This window comes from Sturnira hondurensis, unplaced genomic scaffold, assembly GCF_014824575.4.
Source record: "Sturnira hondurensis isolate 20B ecotype Veracruz unplaced genomic scaffold, ASM1482457v3 Scaffold0022908, whole genome shotgun sequence".
In the NCBI taxonomy this organism is placed as follows: Eukaryota; Metazoa; Chordata; class Mammalia; order Chiroptera; family Phyllostomidae; genus Sturnira; species Sturnira hondurensis.
This window is the reverse complement of record NW_028095539.1, coordinates 319327-338270: the sequence shown is the minus strand read 5'-3', so window position 1 is coordinate 338270 and position 18944 is coordinate 319327. Positions and strand designations below refer to the sequence as shown.

General features: G+C 36.5%; 1 protein-coding gene across 6 annotated transcripts in view; it reads right to left on the bottom strand.

The window, feature by feature from the left end:
• Positions 1 to 18944, bottom strand: part of RABGAP1 (RAB GTPase activating protein 1) — a 164171-nt gene that overhangs the window by 104595 nt on the left and 40632 nt on the right. For 4 of the 6 annotated variants that reach the window (XM_037036821.1, XM_037036824.1, XM_037036820.1 and 1 more), the window contains 6 exons: positions 12007 to 12241; positions 10894 to 11098; positions 8224 to 8398; positions 7133 to 7290; positions 1101 to 1211; positions 631 to 697 (listed from right to left, as the gene is read on the bottom strand). In XM_037036821.1, the coding sequence (XP_036892716.1) occupies positions 631 to 697; positions 1101 to 1211; positions 7133 to 7290; positions 8224 to 8398; positions 10894 to 11098; positions 12007 to 12241 (951 nt within the window). The other 2 variants (XM_037036825.1, XM_037036826.1) reach the window with 2 other exon arrangements.

The window sequence follows — 18944 nt, the reverse complement described above, 5'->3', positions numbered from 1 at the left end:
GGGAATGTGGGGGGAGGGGATGTGCAGGGGGGAGGGGATGTGCAGGGGGGAGGGGAGTGAAGGGGAGAAAATCGAACAACTGAAATGGCATAATCAATACAATATTTTAAAAAATATTTCCATATAATAGAAATAATATTGTCTACTTTTATAAAGCTCATGATTCTCTCCCAACTTTTCTTCTTTGCTCCCCTCACCAATGCTACATGACAATTATTCACTATTACTGTATTTTTCAAGTATAAAATGCAAATTCTACCCCACCCCTAATTTGGGAGGAATAATGGTTGTTAATGCTGCTGCTGAGTTCTGTTTACATTTACATTGGTGAAATATTATGTTATTTATGTTATTAAATACTTTACCACATTTTTTGCTTCAAAATTTTATTTCCTATTTTCCTCCTCTAAAACCTAGGTGCATCTTATGGTCTGAAAAATATGGTACATAGTCAAAAAGGTAGCAAACACCAAATCAGAAATAAATCCCCTTATTTTTACTTATTGCTTTATAGCTTACAGAAACACCTTCATAAATGTGTTTTGATTTTAGATTCAGATGAGATAAAGCGAAACAACCTCCATTGAGGAAACAATGCATTGCTTTAAAAAAGGCAACAAGAATCCCTACCAAGTCTAACAGGTGCATGTCACTGTTGCGGACACCTCTCCCAGGACTCAGAAGAAGACCAAAGCACCTGCAAGAAAAGAACTGACATAAATTTGGAAAAAAAAAACACAAAAAAGATGTTTACATTAGGTCACTCAAAAAAACTTATCGAAGGAACAAAGGACGCATTAAAATTATCAATTAATTAGTACTGCCAAATAATCCTTACTTCTTTAATTAGATATTAACATGTAATAAAAGGCAAAAATAGAGATAACAAATTCTTTGTTTGCCTTCTATTACAACAAAGTCAGGGTATTTGTGGAAGAGTTATGGGAGTTAATGCAAAGTGAATGAAGTAGCCAGTTAATAGCCAAAAGAATTCCCAAGGGAACAAAATATTTATAAATACATTTTTAATACAGTTTATTACACCATTACATTGATAAAAACTAAAATTTATGTTTAAGATAAACTTACAAAATGTTTACCTTTCAATGGCAAGTTCTTTATTAGTTGTTTGTTGCACATAGATAACAATCTTCTTATCTATTCCTTGGCGTAGTTTAAAGCATTGTCGGTCCTTATCTTTTGGAACTGCACTGTAGAACAACAGGTTTTATTAATTTTGCATAGTATTGTTTTGTGATATGTATTAGAACAATTTTTGTTATATTATGCAAATCAGGCACAGAAATCACTTGATTCTTTTCTGTGGCTGGTTTTCAAATTTTAACAGAAGTTTAAAAAACATTTTTTTAATTATCACCTGCCTCTTGTGAAAATATCATCGTTACTGCGTGTAATACACTAAACCATTTATAAAAGCTACAAAAACCAACTCCACTATCCCCCTCAAATGTGGCTTTAGTTTTTTTTCTTTTTTGCTGCTATAAAAATTAGATATTTGTAAAGCATCTAGCATCCAGCACAGGGCTTCTCAAAAAAATGTTAGTTTCCTTTCTTTCTAGTCACTGGTTTTGACAAAATTTTATCGCCTTATTTGTTTAAACATATAAGAATAAATACTTCATCATAGCTCCTTTGAAATTCATAACAAGGTACCTTCAAAAAATCAGATGAGGATGACATAGCCAACAGGAAGTTTGAGACCATCACTTCCTTAAGCAGTGATAACCTAACTGTAAGCCTGTGTGATACAGGCATGCATCATTTTATTGCTCTGTTCTGTGCTTTACTGTGCTTCACAGAAAATGTTTTTTACAAACTGAAGGTCTTTAGCAACCCTACATCAAGCAATTCCACTGTCATCATGTTTCAAATATGACTATATTTGTTTTGGTGATCTGTCATCAGCGATCTTTGATGTTACTTTTGTAACTGGGACACCATGAACTGAACCCATGTAAGATGGTAAATTTAATCAATAAGTGTGTGTGTTCTGACTGCTCCAACAACCGGCTAATTCCAACTCTCTCCCTCTCCTTTGGTCTATTTTCTGAGACACAACAATACTGAAATTAGCCCAATTAACAACCCTACAATGGTCTCTAATGTTTAAGTAAAAGAAAGAATCTCTCATTTTAAAGCAAAAGCTATAAATGATTAAACTTAGAAAGGAAGGCATGTTGAAAGCCAAGGCCGGCTAAAAGCCAGTTCTCTTGCACCCAACAGTTACCCAACTTGTGAATGAAAAGGAAAACTTCTGAAAGGAAACTGAAAGTGCTACTTTGGTCAATGCGTGAATGATAAAGCCTAACAGCCTTATTGCTGATGTGGAGAAAGTTTAGGGCTCTGGATAAAAGATGGACCAGAAAAAACATTCCCTTAAACCAAAGCCTAATCCTGAGCAAGACCTTAACCCTGTTCAAGACTTTAACCCTATCCTTAACCTATGAAGGATAACAGAGGTGAGAAAGCTGCAGAGAAAAAGTCTGAAGCTAGCACAGGCTGGTTCATGAGGTTTAAGGAAAGAAGCCATCTCCATAACAAAAGTGCAAGATGAAGAAGCAAGTGCTGATGCGGAGGCTTCTGTAAGTTATCCAGAAGATCTAGCTAAGGTAATTCATGAAGACAACTCCACTGAACATGAAATTTTCAATGTAGACAAAACAGCCTTACATTGGAAGATGGTGCCATCTAGGGCTTTCATGGCTAAAGAGGAGAAATCCTCTGGCTTCAAAGCTTCAAAGGACAAGCTGACTCTCTTATCAGGGACTAACTAATACAGCTAGTGATTTCAGGTTCAAGCCAATGTTCATTTCCATTCCAGAGCCCTTAAGACCCTTACAAATTATGCTTAATCTACTCTATGCTCTATAAATAGAACAACAAAGCCTAAATAACAGCACATCTGTTTTACTGAGCCTAAATAACACCATGGTTTACTGAATACTTTAAGCCCACTGTTGAGATCTCCTGCTCAGAAAAAGAGATTCCTTTCAAAGTATCAGTGATGACGCACCTGGTCACCCAAGAGCTGTGATGGAGATATACAATGAGATTAATGTTGTTTTCATGCTTACAAATACAGCATCCAATCTGCAGCCCATAGATCAAGGAGTAATTTCAATGTTTAAGTCTTATAATTTAAGAAACACATTTCATTGGGCTATTGTTGCCATGGATAGTGATGAATCTGATGGATCTGGGAGAAGTAAATTAAAAATCTTCTGGAAAGAAGCACTCCAGATTCATTAAGAACATTCAAGATTCAAGGGAAGAGGTCAAAATATCAATGTTAACAGGAGTTTGCAAGGTTAATTCTGACCTCCCTGGATGACTTTGAGGGGTTCAAGACTTCAGTGGAGGAGATAAAAGCAGATGTGGTGGCCCTGGCTGGCATAGCTCAGTGGATTGAGTGCGGGCCTGCGAACCAAAGGATCGCAGTTCAATTCCCAGTCAGGGCACATGCCTGAGTTGCAGGCCAGTTCCCAGCAGGGGATGCATGAGAGGCAACCATATATTGATATTTCTCTCCCTCTCTCCTTCCCTTCCCCTCTAAAGATAAATAAATAGAATCTTAAAAAAAAAAAACAAACAAACCAGCAGATGTGATAGAAATAGTAAAAAAAAAAATATGATTAGAAGTAGAAAGAACCTGAAGGTGGGACTTGACTGCTGCGATCGCAAAATAAAACTTCAATCAGTAAGGACTTGCTTCTTACAGACTAAAGAAAGTGGATACTTGAGACAGAATCCACTCCTGGTGAAAATACTGTGCAGACTGTTGAAATGACAACCAAGGGTGTAGAACATGACATAAACTTATGGTAAAGCAGTGCCAGGGTTTGAGAGCACCAACTCCATTTCTGCAAGAAGTTCTATTGTGAGGAAAACGCTATAAAACAGCATCAAATGCTGTAGAGAAATTATTTGTGAAAAGAGTCAACTGATGCAGCAGACTTCATTGCTGTCTCATTTTTAAAAACTGCCACACCCACCCCAACCTTCAGCACCCCCACCCCATCAGTCAGCAGTCGTCAGTATCAGAACAAGGACCTCCAAGGATAATGGCATAGCTCAGATGATGGACGGCATTTTATGCAAGAAAGCATTTTTAAATTAAGGTACAAATTTTTTAAGACATAATGGTATTGTACACACTGACTACAGTATAGTGTAAACTTAACTTTTATATGCACTGGTGAACCAAAAAAATTATGTGGCTTTTATTGCAAAATTCACTTTTCTGCAATGTTCTGGAATGGAACCTACATAGCTTTGAGGCTCCTGTAATTCTAAAAATAATACTAATGATACAGTTTAAATCAGCTTAAGAAGAAAGCTGAAAATATTCTTAAGATGACATTTTACCAAAATAATCCCCTAATCTCCCACACAACACTTTTTTCTAGCTCCGTTGTTCTCAGAGGTTAACATCTCCTTATGGCAATCAGCCAGTATGCAGTAAACCTAAATTGTGTCTTATTATATACAACGTCAAGGTTATTGCAACAGAACCATTAGATGATACTATAAAAGGCTACATGGGTACTCTGAGTACCTACTCAAACTACAAAGTAGCTCTGAAGAAATTAGTTTGAAGCTCCTCTACATTTATATAGCAACCAATTTAAGAACATTTTAAAAACACTGAGATTTTAAAAAATCAAAGAATCTTGGTAAAGGAGTCTAAAAATTACAAACATGTACAAACTTTTGCATACCAAACTAATTACTTGTGGCTGACAGAATTTTCATGTATAACGATATACATAGCTCTCAATTTTTCAACTGGTAATCAGTACACTACTTCTCTATGTTCAGCGCATGCTGATACATAAACATTCAGTTGACTCCTGACCAAACAACTTCCCCCCAATGGAAAATCCATGTGAACCTAAGTTGACCCTCTGCATATGTAAATTCCCAAATATGGACTGAAAATACTGTTTTTGATCCACAGTTGTTGCACCCATGGATGCAAAACCTGGTGATAAATCGTGGGCTGTTACATTTATTGAAAAACATCTGTACTGTTCAAACCCATGTAGTTCAAGGGTCAACTGTAACCTCAGCTGAATTTAAAATATCAATAATGGAAACAAAGTTGCCTTTGGTGTTCTGAGTCTGAAGGGCAAGGGAAAAACCACATTAACAGGAAGCAGAATGTAGAGTGTGTAAGCAGTGGAAGTTTATTCACTGATCCCAGGGGATCTAAATTACATTTTTGGTCTTGTCATTGTATCACTGAATGAATTCAACCAGGTAATTCTACATTTAATTTCTATGTATAAATTAAGAAACTGAGGTCCAGGCTTAACTTCTCTGGGTTTCTTCGCACATTAAACAAGGACAATATTAAATAACCCAGCCTACTGAACAGGGTTAGATTAAATAAGACAAAGAAGAAGTTCTTTGAACGGTATAAATGAAAACATTTCACCTTGTAAGGGCTAAAGTGAAAGGCAGGTTTCCGATTTTAATCATGTAAGAATTATACTTTTTCAGGCATGGATAAAAGAGCATTAATGCTTGGCACAACACTGCCTATACTCTCATTATAGTAAAAGCATATGGTAGAATCACTGGATAAATGGAACAACTGCATTTGACAAGTTCAAATTTGACAAAGAAAAGAATACTTTTCAATGATTTCTTCACTATTATGTTACACAACACTATTTTCTGCTATAAACTATAAATTTGGTTAAAACCATGGGGGGAAAAAGAGAGAGCAAAGGCCTAACACACATGACAAGCAAATCTAACCATGCAGGGATTTTTGTATAGCATCTCCTTGGCACGAGGGTGAATATAATAGGGGTGTTCATAACTGTGATCATTCTACCTCAAATATGCCTAATTGCAGAAGGGAGTTATTCTATGTAGTGCATCTCTTCTGAGATATCTTTCCTGTTGTAAGTGCAAATCACAACACAATCTACGTAAATATCTTCAATAAACAAAAAAAGTAGTAAGAAAACTGTTTTGTTTCTTAAAAAGGGAAAACAATATTACAAAGTTTACAGGTCAGGAATGCGTACTGCGGGAAGCACCAAGCCAGTGTTCCTCCGACAATAGACATAAGGCTAGAAAGAAAGCACAGAGCACCAGCCCTTCACACACTTCAGTGCACAAATCAACCTTGAAGCTGCATTATACACTAGATTGGCCACAAGATGGCATGAGAATTCCAAAATCTTTGAAGGGAGACTAGTAAGAGTTGTCAGTTTTCCAAATGAATTCATGCCATTGTGCCTTTTGATGTAAAAGCAAGTATTAGAAATATTTTAATGTAATTTTGTATTATCCGTTTTATGAAACAGTGGTATAAAAAAGACTTCTATATGTAACTATCAATTATAATCCCAAGATTTGGGATTATAACCAGTTTTGTGAGACAGGCTGTGGAGGGAAAAAAAATCCAATCATCATAGTATTTCGGAGTTAGAAAAGACCTCAGTCCACCTACCTTGTTTGATAAGTAAAGAAACTACCACAAAGAAACATAAAGAAACCCGGAAAAGGTTTTAACTGTTAACAGTAGCAATAATTAAACTAAACCTAAGTTTTTATTTCTACTCCAGAGTTCTTTTTTCTGTATTTTATTTTAAAAACACAAACTATTTCTGATCTTATATGCAAGATTAGACTTCAGACACAGACTAAATTTCTCTCCTTCTAATGTGTTCAGATAAACTTTAATGGTAAAACATGATTTCAATAGCCTTAAGAGCTTTAGGTTAAATAAATAAACAGAAACAAAATGAAACCCCCAGACAAACAAACACAGCTACAAATCCACCTGACTTAACTTCTGTCATCATTTCATATCAGTTGCCAGTGAATTACTTTGAATCTGACTAAAAGAATACAATAACGTGACATTTTCCCCACATAAATTTTTAATTCTTGAAATGTCGCCTCTATAAATTTTCTTTTCCTTCATTGCTTACATTAAAAACACACATACACACACACAAAACTCCACCTATCACAGCAATCATTTTATAGTATGCAAGTTATATAATCTGACCTGGAGTTGCCCTTGAAAAGAAGATCATACAGCATGATCACACGACCTCAAAAAAATAAATAAATAAAGAAGTTGCCCTACCTAAAATAACCTTTACCATCATCTTCTTTTATTTCTAAAGACACAGAGAAGGTAAAGATGTCACTGTCAGGAGTCTGGAGTGCAGCAGTGGCTGAAAGTGGGGTCTGCTTGGCAGAACGGCGGAAGGCAGTGGCAAAACTGTACAGGATCCGGCTTACCTGCAACCAGACAGTTTAGGAAATGGGCTGTTACTACAGGGAATAAAATACTTTTATGAAGGCTGAAGGTTACCTACTTTGTTGGGGAGAAGTAATTCTTTTTTTTCATACTGATTTCCTTTTTAATTCTTTTATGTCAACTTTGAGATATAATTGACATAAAACTGTAAGATATTTAAAGTGTATGTTGTGGTAATTTGATAAAAGTATACATTGTAAAAGGACTCCCCCATCAATAAGTTAAAATATCCATCACCTCACATTATCTTTTCTTTCCCTTGGTGAGAACATTTAAACTCTATTCTCTTAACATTCTTGACAAATTTTAATTGTACAATACAATGTTATCCACCAGAGTCATCTTATAGATGAAAGTGTGTACTCATTTGCCAACCTCTCCCTACCTTCCCTAGCCCCCAAGAAGCATTCTTCTACTGTTTCTATGAGCTTGACATTTTTGTTATTTAGATTTCATATTGATTTCTTTTGGCCAATCTAATTTGTTATGCCTAAAAGCAAGCAATACTAAATGGTCAATGAAGGAGTTTTAAAAAAAAATGGTTTTAAACACTAAAAATCCAACTGAAAAATTATCTCCTAAATTGTTAAGAACTATCTGAATACATTTATTAAAATAAAAATAATTCCAAAAGTTTAGCTATAAAAGAACACTTTGCAAATGTGGCATTGCTGGAACCCAGATGCCTATCTAATCCAGTCAAGAAGCAGCCAGCTGGTCTCCTCTGGCACTCTCAGCAACAAGGCTTTGGTTAACCAAACTTTTAGTTCATTCACATTTCAGTCCATCAGGCTGGAATAAAATAAAACACTCGCAGAGTGTTTCATTTTGCTTTAAGTGACCATAATAAATACTGCAATACTTTCAACACAAGTGAAATTTCATTAGCAGACAGTATTCTCCTAAGGACTTACAGCTTCTTGTATTTCACACCGGAAGACATGTATCCTGAAGAGCTCGGCATTGAAATGACTTTCAGTGAAAGCAAAACAGTCACTCTCAGGAGTTCCATCATGCCCTCTGACACAGAAGAGGATTTTGTAGATAGGGTAGTTTGCTATTTCAAAGTTTGTCTGAGGATCTAAGAGTCTGTCCAGAAAGAAAAAAGGTAAAAAGAGATTAGAGGGATTATGGAGTATTTTCACTGTATGATTCGAGACTCATCTTTCTAGCAAGAAGTTCATATAAACCTTTTGTGGAATGCTAACCATATTAGTCTTGTCTTTTTAAAAAAAAATTATTTATTTATTTTTAGAGAGAGGAGAAGGGAGGGAGAAAGAGAGGAAGAGAAACATCAAATCGTGGTTGCCTCTCACGAGTCCACTACTGGGGCCCTGGCCTACAACCCAGCCATGTGCCCGACTGGGAATCAAACCAGCAACACTTTGGTTGGCAGGCTGGCACTCAATCCACTGAGCCACACTAGCCAGAGCTCTTAAATCTTGATAACGGAGTCATATGAGGATTCCTGAAGTTACTAATTACATAATTCCAAGGTATTAAAAACTACATAATCCCCATGTTTTAGGGAGGCCATCAGAAAGGCATAAATAATATCAGTAAGTACGTACTTCTGATATACTCTGTAACTAAATAAAGACTAGAATAATGGGTAAATTAGACTACCAAAATAAAAGATTAAAGCTGCGCTTCTCATCTCCTAAAAATGACCTAATCTCCTTTATTATTTAAAAAAAACTAAAAGCTGATGTGTTTGTCAGTATAAAACATGCTCTTTTGATTCATGGCAAATAAAGGGAGGAGACTGTATAGAATATTAACACTTAAAAAAAAGATCATTAATAAAATGTTTAAAATGCCATTTATTGAAAAATCAAAGGGATGACATTCATTCAAAAAATGTATGTGGTATCTACAACATTCTAGGCTCTGTTCTGAGCACTGAGGACACAAATACAAAAAGACTAAAAAGAAACTAGGCAATTTCAACACGAGGCACTGGCATTGATGGGGAAAGCCTGGGAGCCCCTGTGCATAATGGAAATACCTAGAACAGGATCTAATCCAGCCAGGTTCAAAGGCACTTTGATAAAAACTCTGAGAACATGGGGCAAGAGAAACTGATTTTCTCATATCTTTATAGAATTAAAATACACTAGAACAAAGCATCAGTTGGGGGAATGACTACTGGCTAAAAAGCATATAAAAATTAGTGCTAAATGAATTCTATTAGAAGATTCACATTAATAAATATAATTAACATTAGGATTTATGAGTCTTCGTGAAATACTTCCTTAAATACTCAGAGAAAAACTGCAGATTGGATTAAAAATTAACTTACTAATATCCACATACAACTACAACTCTACTGCCATGAAAAGCCAAAATGCTTTTGAGGGTAGAGAAAAATATACTCTCATATACCACTGATAGAGGTATAAACTGGATTAATATTTCCAAGTGGCTGTTTGGTAATGTATCACAAGTAATAAAAATGGGTAAACCTATGACTCATAAGTCTACTTCTAGAAATGTATAAGTCTGTGTCTAACAAGATTGAAAAAAATGTAGCTCAAAAACATCTATCTATAAGAAAAGTCGGGGGGGGGAGTACAGATAAAGTATTTATACGCCCATATAATAAAAGCTTAATGTTATCTGTTATTAGTAGTATTTTTCGGATTAAAAAAACCTGATGTGTCTAATAGGAGAAACTGGATATTTCTGAATAATCCAACATGTGCCACTATAAATTAAAAAATTTAATATTGAACGCTATGACGAGTCACAATATAAAACTAAGCAAAGAAAGCATGTTATAAGATGGTACATATATTTCCACTGTTGTTAAAAATGGTAATTCTAATAGTTATATAATTATACATGCACATAAATAGGCATATATAACACATATATCCATACAAATAACATAAAGAAGGTCTTAATAAACCAAGATGTGAACTGTTTTTAATGACAGAATGGCTTTAAGTATTTTCCTGAATTTCTGCTTGTTTATGTTCTTTGATTTTTCTTAATTAAGCATGTACTTTTTGTAATAAGGGGAAATGTTACTTTATCTGATTAGTTAAGAATTCTGTATTTAGCTAGTTAATATAGACATTCAATAGTTGTTATTGATTCTAAAAACTATTGATTCTAGAAACTATTCTAATAGTTTTTCTAAAGAATTTTCTGGGCCTCAATTTCCTTATCTTAAAAATTAAGGGACTGTACCAGAATAGTTAATACTTACCAACAGGTTTTTGTAATTTCAAAAATCAAAGTTAAACTCAGCACTGAACTAATGTGTCAAACCAGTATTGTATCAGGGAAACAGAGAAAATATAAATTGTTAGGCAGACTCTCATATCCACATATTTCAATCATCCTGCAAACACCTGCATTTCTAATACGTTACACACAACTGGAGTAGAGAATGAAAACTGTTCAAATGCATGACTGTTTTTCATAAGGGTCACAATACCTAAAAGATATAAGTGCCAGAAGAATTAAACACTACATAAATAAAATAATTATTTCTTTTGTTCACTATTGCTTATTTCTAAAACTACAGGTCAGAAATCTGATCAAATGTTACGAATGTTTCAAGAACCTGGTCTTACCTCACAGTTCCTTCAGACACATTCGGCACTGACAGGGTTACTTCTATTGGAATCTGACGCTGGCTCCTTAAGATGGACATCATCCTTAAGGCTTCCACTTCACTCCGGGGAGCATTTACTGAGGCACAGCCTAAATACGTCAGCTTGCTGAAGACCACACTGTCTTCCTCTGCCACTGGTGTGAAAGGACTTGACCCTTCAGAATCTGAAAGAAATAATGATGAGGTGGTTATTTTAATTTTATTTGATATTTTGTTGACATAAAAACCAAGTAAAAATCTACAAGTTATATTTAGGTTCTAAAATTAAACACTAATGAGATAATACAGAAGTGCCCACTGAAGCCAGATACCTAACACCAAAAACTGTCACTAACACCAAAATTTTCAGGTATTGCTGTAGCATCAATACAAACCTAAAAGGCGGCCTGGGATTCAGATCTATTATACCTTTCTGCTGCTTCTAGTTTGTTTTGACTCTGTAATTTACACTTAGGTTAAAAACCAAAAACAAAGCAAAAAATCCTACAAGCGCCTTTAGTATTTCACCCCTCTGAGAAATCCTATCTCTGTCTTCTTTCTGATCCGCACTACTGTAATTATTTTCTCATCCATCATCTTAGCCACTTTGTTAAGTTCTCCCAACCCCTTGCTTTCCTTTTCCCAATAAACATTTACAGTTTTAACACCCGACTCTTCCCAGTGAGCCCTTCCTATGGCCCCTTCCCTCCTCAGCTCTCTCTCAGCTCTGCAGCTCTTCCCCGAGGGCTGTAACACAGGCCTGGAGCAAATACCCCTCCACCAAACATCCCTACTCTGTTTGTCCAACCCTGTATATAAACTCCTTTTTCCTAGAAGAACCTTTAAACATTCTGAAGATTCCCTCGATGTCATTTAACTATGTCTCTTTCTGTGGTAAAAACGATGTAGATTTCAAAGGGAATCAGAATGGTACTTCTATTTAACTCCATGTTTCCCTAAGTCTAGAATCTGGAGATTCTAGAGAACACAGATAACGGTTTTTTCTCACTCTGAATCAAACCTAGAACAGGATAAGCACTCAAATATTAAAAACAATAACCTTCAGTTACGCAAGCAATGCAGCAATCCTAACCTCCTTGTCCAGGTTTCACTGGCAGGCTCATCTCTGGTTTTTGGAGCCCTACTAACGGCACAGGGTTAATGGTGGATGAAGCTGAGAGCGGATTAGAGAGAGGCCCATCTCCTTCTCCATCCAGTTGCGACCTTTCCACAAGCTCCTTGTCCCCTGGCTGGTCGTCCATTGGAGGATCCATCAGCACATCTGCTAGCTCTTTTTGCAGCTGCTGCTCACTTCCATTCCCTATAATCTAAGGGTCACAAATACATGCAATCAGCAAAGTGACAGAGAGAGGCCAAGAAGGATTTGAATGGGTCTGCATTTGAGAGAAAGTCAGCATTTCTTTTGATACAAAGACTCTTCTGAACATTTTTAACAAAATAAATCAAGATCTGCAATAAGAGCCGCAGCTGTTCTCTTAATTCACAGTCTTTTTCATAAAAAAGTTTATACTAAATTTGAGACTAATACCCAGAAATATATGTGAATAGTTTGTCAATGTTATTAAAGTTTTCTATGGTGTCCTAAACTAACAATTAAAATATTTGTAATTTTACTGTCTGGTGAAAAATAATGCTAGTAAGAGAAATACCTGTAGCAGCATATCTTATCATTAAGAAAAAAGAAAAGTGCATTTGCTTCTAGAAGTTATCAATAGAAACATACTTATTAGGTAATACATTTTCACATGTACTTTACCACTCCTGCTGTATTAGAAAGCCTCTTTTATTTCTGAGAAAGATGTCTCTATATGAACAAAGTCCTAAAGTTCTGAGACGCTTGAATAAAGGTGCGGAAATGCATGTATAAAATGCTCCTGAAGAACAGAAGCAACCCATTTTAACAGTGTCAAGTACTTTTCTAGAGTCATGATGGTTTATTATTAGTTGTTCAACATGGAAATAAACAAGAGCAAATTCAAGTACACACTGCCCAATGCTGAGGAAAACCACAAGTGACAAAACCCACTATGGTCATTAAATGCTTATTTAAGGAATACTAAAAAATTTAAAAGACTTAAGTTATGAAAAGGAAAGTCATGGTTAAAAAAAAAAAGAGGGGCCAATATGGAGGCTTTGTGACAAAAAGTTAAAAAGGTGGGTCTGTGAGACAGTTACAGAGAGTGAGGTCTTCCCAGTGGAGTCAACACAGAAGCAGGGAAGCAAAAGTCTAGCAACAGAGGAACCTCTGGACAATCACAAAACTCAGTTCAAGTATCTTTTATAACTTACAAACTTCAAATCCCTTTGGCGGTAAATTGTGATTGAGAAACAAACAGTCTTAGGTTTTTATGCTGACATTTTCCCAAGGAAATTCTAACATGTCAGCTACTTTTGCCTTGGAAATAAGAGCCAGACAGATGTTCAGCCTCTTAGCTTCAACAACACGTCTGCTTCTGTGAACTTCATTTTACGTTTATAGTTACTGCTGATGGAATTACAAGGGATTCAGTCAAGTAATTTTAACTCTTTCTTATGTCTGATCCTACACCTCCACAAGTGCAGTCAAATTTGTTTCAGAAGTTGTGTTTGCAAAGCACCTAGAAAAACTAGAGCTTAGTTTCTATTAACCTTATTCTTTCAGAACTGGAGGTGAAATACTGTACCACGTATTTTGTTTACCAGAATAAACAAAACACAGCCTAAATGAACCCCCATTGTGTTCCAATGGAACAGAGAAGTAACATTAAGGAGTGTTAAGGCCACCCTGAAAACAGATGGAGAAAAGCTATTAGACTCCACGTTTAAGCAATTAGCAATTGTAACTGAAAAGGCTATCATTAAAAGAGCCAACTGAATTAAAGAGTAGACATTTTACACGCTATGAAGTATTTTGGTTGTTTTTTTCCCCAATATAGGATATACTATAAGTAAACTCAAGTATTCTGTTGAACTGGTTCCCTACACATTGTAGTATGTTCACCAGTCATGAAAGGAAACATTTATACATTTGTCTTTTGTGTTTATACATGTTTATCTTGCATTCTCCCCTCGTTTATAAAGTCTATAAACATAAGAACTGCCTTCTGTTTCCTTAACTCTTCCTCAAAGGCTAAGAAAAAATAATGTACACACAAGAAAATGTTGAGTTTTAAAAGCTGCTTAAAATAGAAACCTAGACAAATAGCCACAATCACTTCTGGTCAAGATGGCAGCATAGGTAAACACAGCTTGCCTGCTTGCACCACCACATCAAAATTACAAATAAACTACAGAATAACCAGCATCCAGAACCATCAGAAATTGAGCTGAATGGAAGTCCTACAAGTACAGAATTAAAGAAACTACATCAAGACTGGTAGGAGGGGTGAAGATGTGGAATGGTCTCACACAAGTGTGGTAGATAAAAATCAGGAGGGCTATCTCAGGAACAAGCGGTTGGAGCCCCACACCAGGTACCCCAACCCAGGGTTCTGGTGCCAGGAAGGTAAGTCCCCATAACTTCTGGCTGTAACAACCAGGGGGGGACTCCGGCTGTGGAAGGCAGAAACTGCGGAGTCTCAGGCAGTTTCTTTCAAAGGCCCATGCACAGACTTACTTGGAATCAATCCCTCTGAGCTCTAGTGTGGGGACAGCAGATTGAGAGGCATCAGAGACACAGGAGGAGGAACTGAGTTGTCTGGCATCTCTGGCAACAGGGTGAGAGCTGAGGCACAGGTCTCTCCCAGACAGAAGTGCTGGCAGAGGCCATTGTTCCTTTTCTAAGCCCTTCCGACAGAACCACAGAGCTGGCAGGTGGACACCATTATCTAAGACTTCATTAACCTGGCTCACACTATTTTCCCCACCCTGGCTATCAGTTGATTTCTCAAAGGAAACAGGCCAGAAGGGATTGGTAAGAAGTATTCAAAGTGCTGAAAAGCAAGGGTCTACAACCAAGATTACTCTACCCACCAAAGCTATCGTGTAGAATCAAAGGACAGCCCTGACTGGTGTAGATCAGTGGACTGAGTGCTGGCCTGTGAACCAAAGGGTTGCTGGTTGGATTCCCAGTGAGGGCACATGCCTGGGTTGCTGGCCAGGTCCCCAGTAGGGGGCACGTGAGAGGCAACCACACATGGTTGTTTCTCTCCCTCCTTTCCTCCCTTCCCCTCTAAAAAAATAGATAAATTTTTTTTTTTACAGAATCAAAGGACAGATGAAGAGCTTCCTAGACAAGAAAAAGCTAAAGGTGTTCATCACCAAACCAGTATTATATGAAATGTTAAAGGGTCTTTCTTCTTTAAGATAAAAAATATAAATAATAAAATGGCAATAAATACATACCTATTAACAACTGATTCTAAAAACAAAATAAACAAGCAGAACAGAAAACAGAATCATAGATACAGAAAATGTTTTGATGGTTGATGGATGAGAGGTGGGTCAAGGGGGAGAAAAAGGTGAAGGGTTTAAGAAGTACCAATTGGTAGTTACAGAATAGTCACAGGGATGCAAAGTACAACACAAGAAATAGAGTAGCCAAAGAACTCACATGCATGACCCATGGACATGTATGGATATTGAAATTAAATAAACTTGACTTAGAATATACTGAGTGTGCTCTCACTCCCGGGAGCATGACTATGTCTTTCCCTTCACCTTCCTCTTCCCCCACATGATGGGGGAACATACTATACACTCAAGTGGCCAAATGAAAGACTATGATCATCCTTGACAACTGTCAATCCCGTAATACTGACACATGCTACTAATCCATGCTCAATTGTGTATTTTTCCCTCCTCTCTCTTCCCTCCTGTCTCTATCTTTCATTTTACACAAGCCTACTGCAAAGACAGTACTTTCCATGCCTTCTTTCTCTCTACTGTGACTTATCTTTCACAGTGCCATTGAAGTTATAATCACAAATTCTAGTTCTGATCTAGCATTGCCTTATTTTTTAAACCCTTCCACGTTTCACCCTGACTGGCATGGCTCAGTGGGTTGGGCATTGTCCCGCAAACTGACAGGTCACTAGTTTAGTTCCTGGTCAGGGCATATGAAGGGAATGCAAGTTAGATCCCCAAGTTGGGGGCATGCAAGAGGCAGCCAATCAGCGTTTCTCTTCCTCTCTCCCTCCCTTCCCCTCTAAAATAAATAGGTAAATCTTTAAAAATATTAAATTAAACCCTTCTATCTTTCCTCAATGCCCATAAGACAAAGTTCAAATTCGTAACTATATTCTATGAGTTTTTCCACAACTCTGCCCAATTTCCCTTTCTACCTCTTATCAGTCATATCAAAATACTCAACTTTCCCAGGACCCAGCATTAACTTTCAAGCATCTCGACTTTGCATGAACTCTTCATTTTCCTGAAAAACCCTCCTCTGCTCCTTCATTTTCTTTGATCAAGCTTAAATTCTATTACTTTCTCTGGGTTTCTCTGCTCCCTCCTTAGGGAGAGCTACCATATCATTAGTATATACATTTATTCTAGCATTGCTACTTGTTTTAGAAAATGTGTTTAGTGAGTCCCATGAACCAGACTGGACATTATTAGATAGCAGAGCCTGTTTCTTAAATTATCTTTATATTCCCAAAGGTAAGTGTCTGACGCATAGTACGTCTGTAATACATATGTACTGTGTGTACTGAATTTTATAAATTGTGAACTGAATTTTATAAATAAATGTAAAATACAAAAGCCAAAGTAATAGGATTTTATTCAATTTGGATACAGATTTTGGTTTAGTTACAGAAAAAATGAAATGTATCTGAACAATTTATTTTTGCTTTGTTAAAAAAAAAAAAAACAAATACCATCATTTCCTATTATTCTGACAGTGTCATTAGAGTTTAACATAAAAAATAAAGTTTACAATAAAAGTTTAACATATAAATATAGTACCAAATAGCATGCTGCAATTCACAAAAATTTAATTTGGAGTCCAGCAAAGACTTCTAACTTAATTGAGCACAAATATAAAAATAAAAAAGCAAAGCAAATACGTAAGAATAACACAGCTAAGGGTCACAGTTAGGTTTGCGTTCCTGTTCATGTTGTTTACATGAAGAGGACAGGAGAGTTTGTTTGGGAACAGTCATGAACTGAGAGAATAAAAACAAGTATAAAGTAGCCAATTTAGCAGCTACTATAAACATAAATATTTATAAGGACAGAGACCACATAATGAATGATTTATTCATAATTGTTTACAGAGCAATTGGTAGAAACAAATACTGGGGACAAGAACTAGCTTGTGGAACACCTCCAGGGGGCACCATTCACATCATAGACTATGTGAACTGCATCCTGGGGCTGGGCAGAGTACAGCCTATGCAAATGTCCTTAGTAGCCCTACCTGGGCTCCATGGTAAGACAGGCGTGAGTTTGGGACACAGTTCTGACATTATTTCTATTGGTTGTGAACAAATTAACTTCTGAGAGCCACAACTGTCTCATCTCTAAAATGATGTTCATATGTATCTCACAAGATTGTCTTGAGGGCTCGATACAATAATATGATTATTGTGCAGTTATTTATTTCAGGCACAATCATTTTTTACAAGGATTATCTCATTTCTTCACAGTATGTGTCAATTGCTAAGTGTCTAGTAGGCATCTAATTAGTATCTCCCTACCCTACTTTCAGCCTGTTCTAAACAAACTGATCTATCTACTGGAGCTGAGGTTCAGAAAAGCAAATTACTTTTTTTAAAATAGTAGTTCTTCCACTTTTCATGGTCCAGAAAATACTAAGAACACACCTACTATTCATGTACAAAAGAAGCATTACTGTAATAACATCTGTCCTTTCTAAATATATCAAATAAAGGCAGCAGCTTATATGATAAAATTGGCTACACATCTATTTCCTTGAGAGCAAAAGTACATTTATGGAACCAAAGAACAAAGTGTTCCAAAGGCCACATCCAGCATAGTCATTTCCCGTTCTTAATTTCCTACTCTAACTTCACAGCCCCTGTTTCCCTTCACTGCAACAATACAAATGAAGCCCCACTTGATCCTCCAGTTATATAAACTACTTCAGTTCAGGCAGTTTGGGACCCTTTGCCAGTGGAGATTTTATGTCTTCAAAGAAGTATGCTTAGAAAATGACAGTCTGTGCTTAAGAAATCCAGAGATGATCAACAAATTAAAGACAAACTCCTGATGATCTGCATTTCTCACTTACTTGTGTCATACTGCAAGCATATATAAATCAAAATGGTTCAAATTGAGTGATTTTATTCAACTTCAGTGTAAAAGGTGAGCCATTTCGAAATAAGTATATACATTACAGTAATCATAAGCAAGGCACGAAAGACCCAGAAGTCCAATTTGGATACTGGAAGGTATAGTTACTAACCCCAGATCCACTCACATACTCCTTCTGGGATCTTTAATATAATCTTAAATCTCTTTGTGCCTCATTTATACACTGCAGCTGTTCCAATCATCCACCTCTTTATCTTAATTGTATGAAGGAAAGACCAGAGAAAACACCTAAAATTAGAAATTATTAACATTAATTTAAAATAAAAAGGAAGGGGAGGAATAGAACACCTTGTGAATTCATCCCTAAAAAGTCAACTAAAGAAATATCCCAAATATTTGTGATTGCTTTGCTGAATAACGGAATAATGACTGGGTTTTACTTTTCTCATTGTGTCAATTTTCTGTATTAGGCATACATTCTTTTTTTTTTTAAAGATTTTATTTATTTCTTTATTTATATTTAGAGGGGAAGGAGAGAGGGAGAGAAACATCAATGTATGGTTGCCTTTTGTGCATCCCCTGCTGGTAGTTGGCCTGCAAGGAACTGGCCTGCAACCCAGGCATGTGCCCTGACTGGGAATCGAACCGTGATCCTCTGGTTCGCAGGCCCGCGCTCAATCCACTGAGCTACAACAGCCAGGGCTCTTTTTTTAAAAATATATTTTATTGATTATACCATTACAGTTGTCCTATTCCCCCCCTTCATTCCCCTCCACCCTGCACACCCCTCCCCCACTCTTCCCCCCTTTAGTT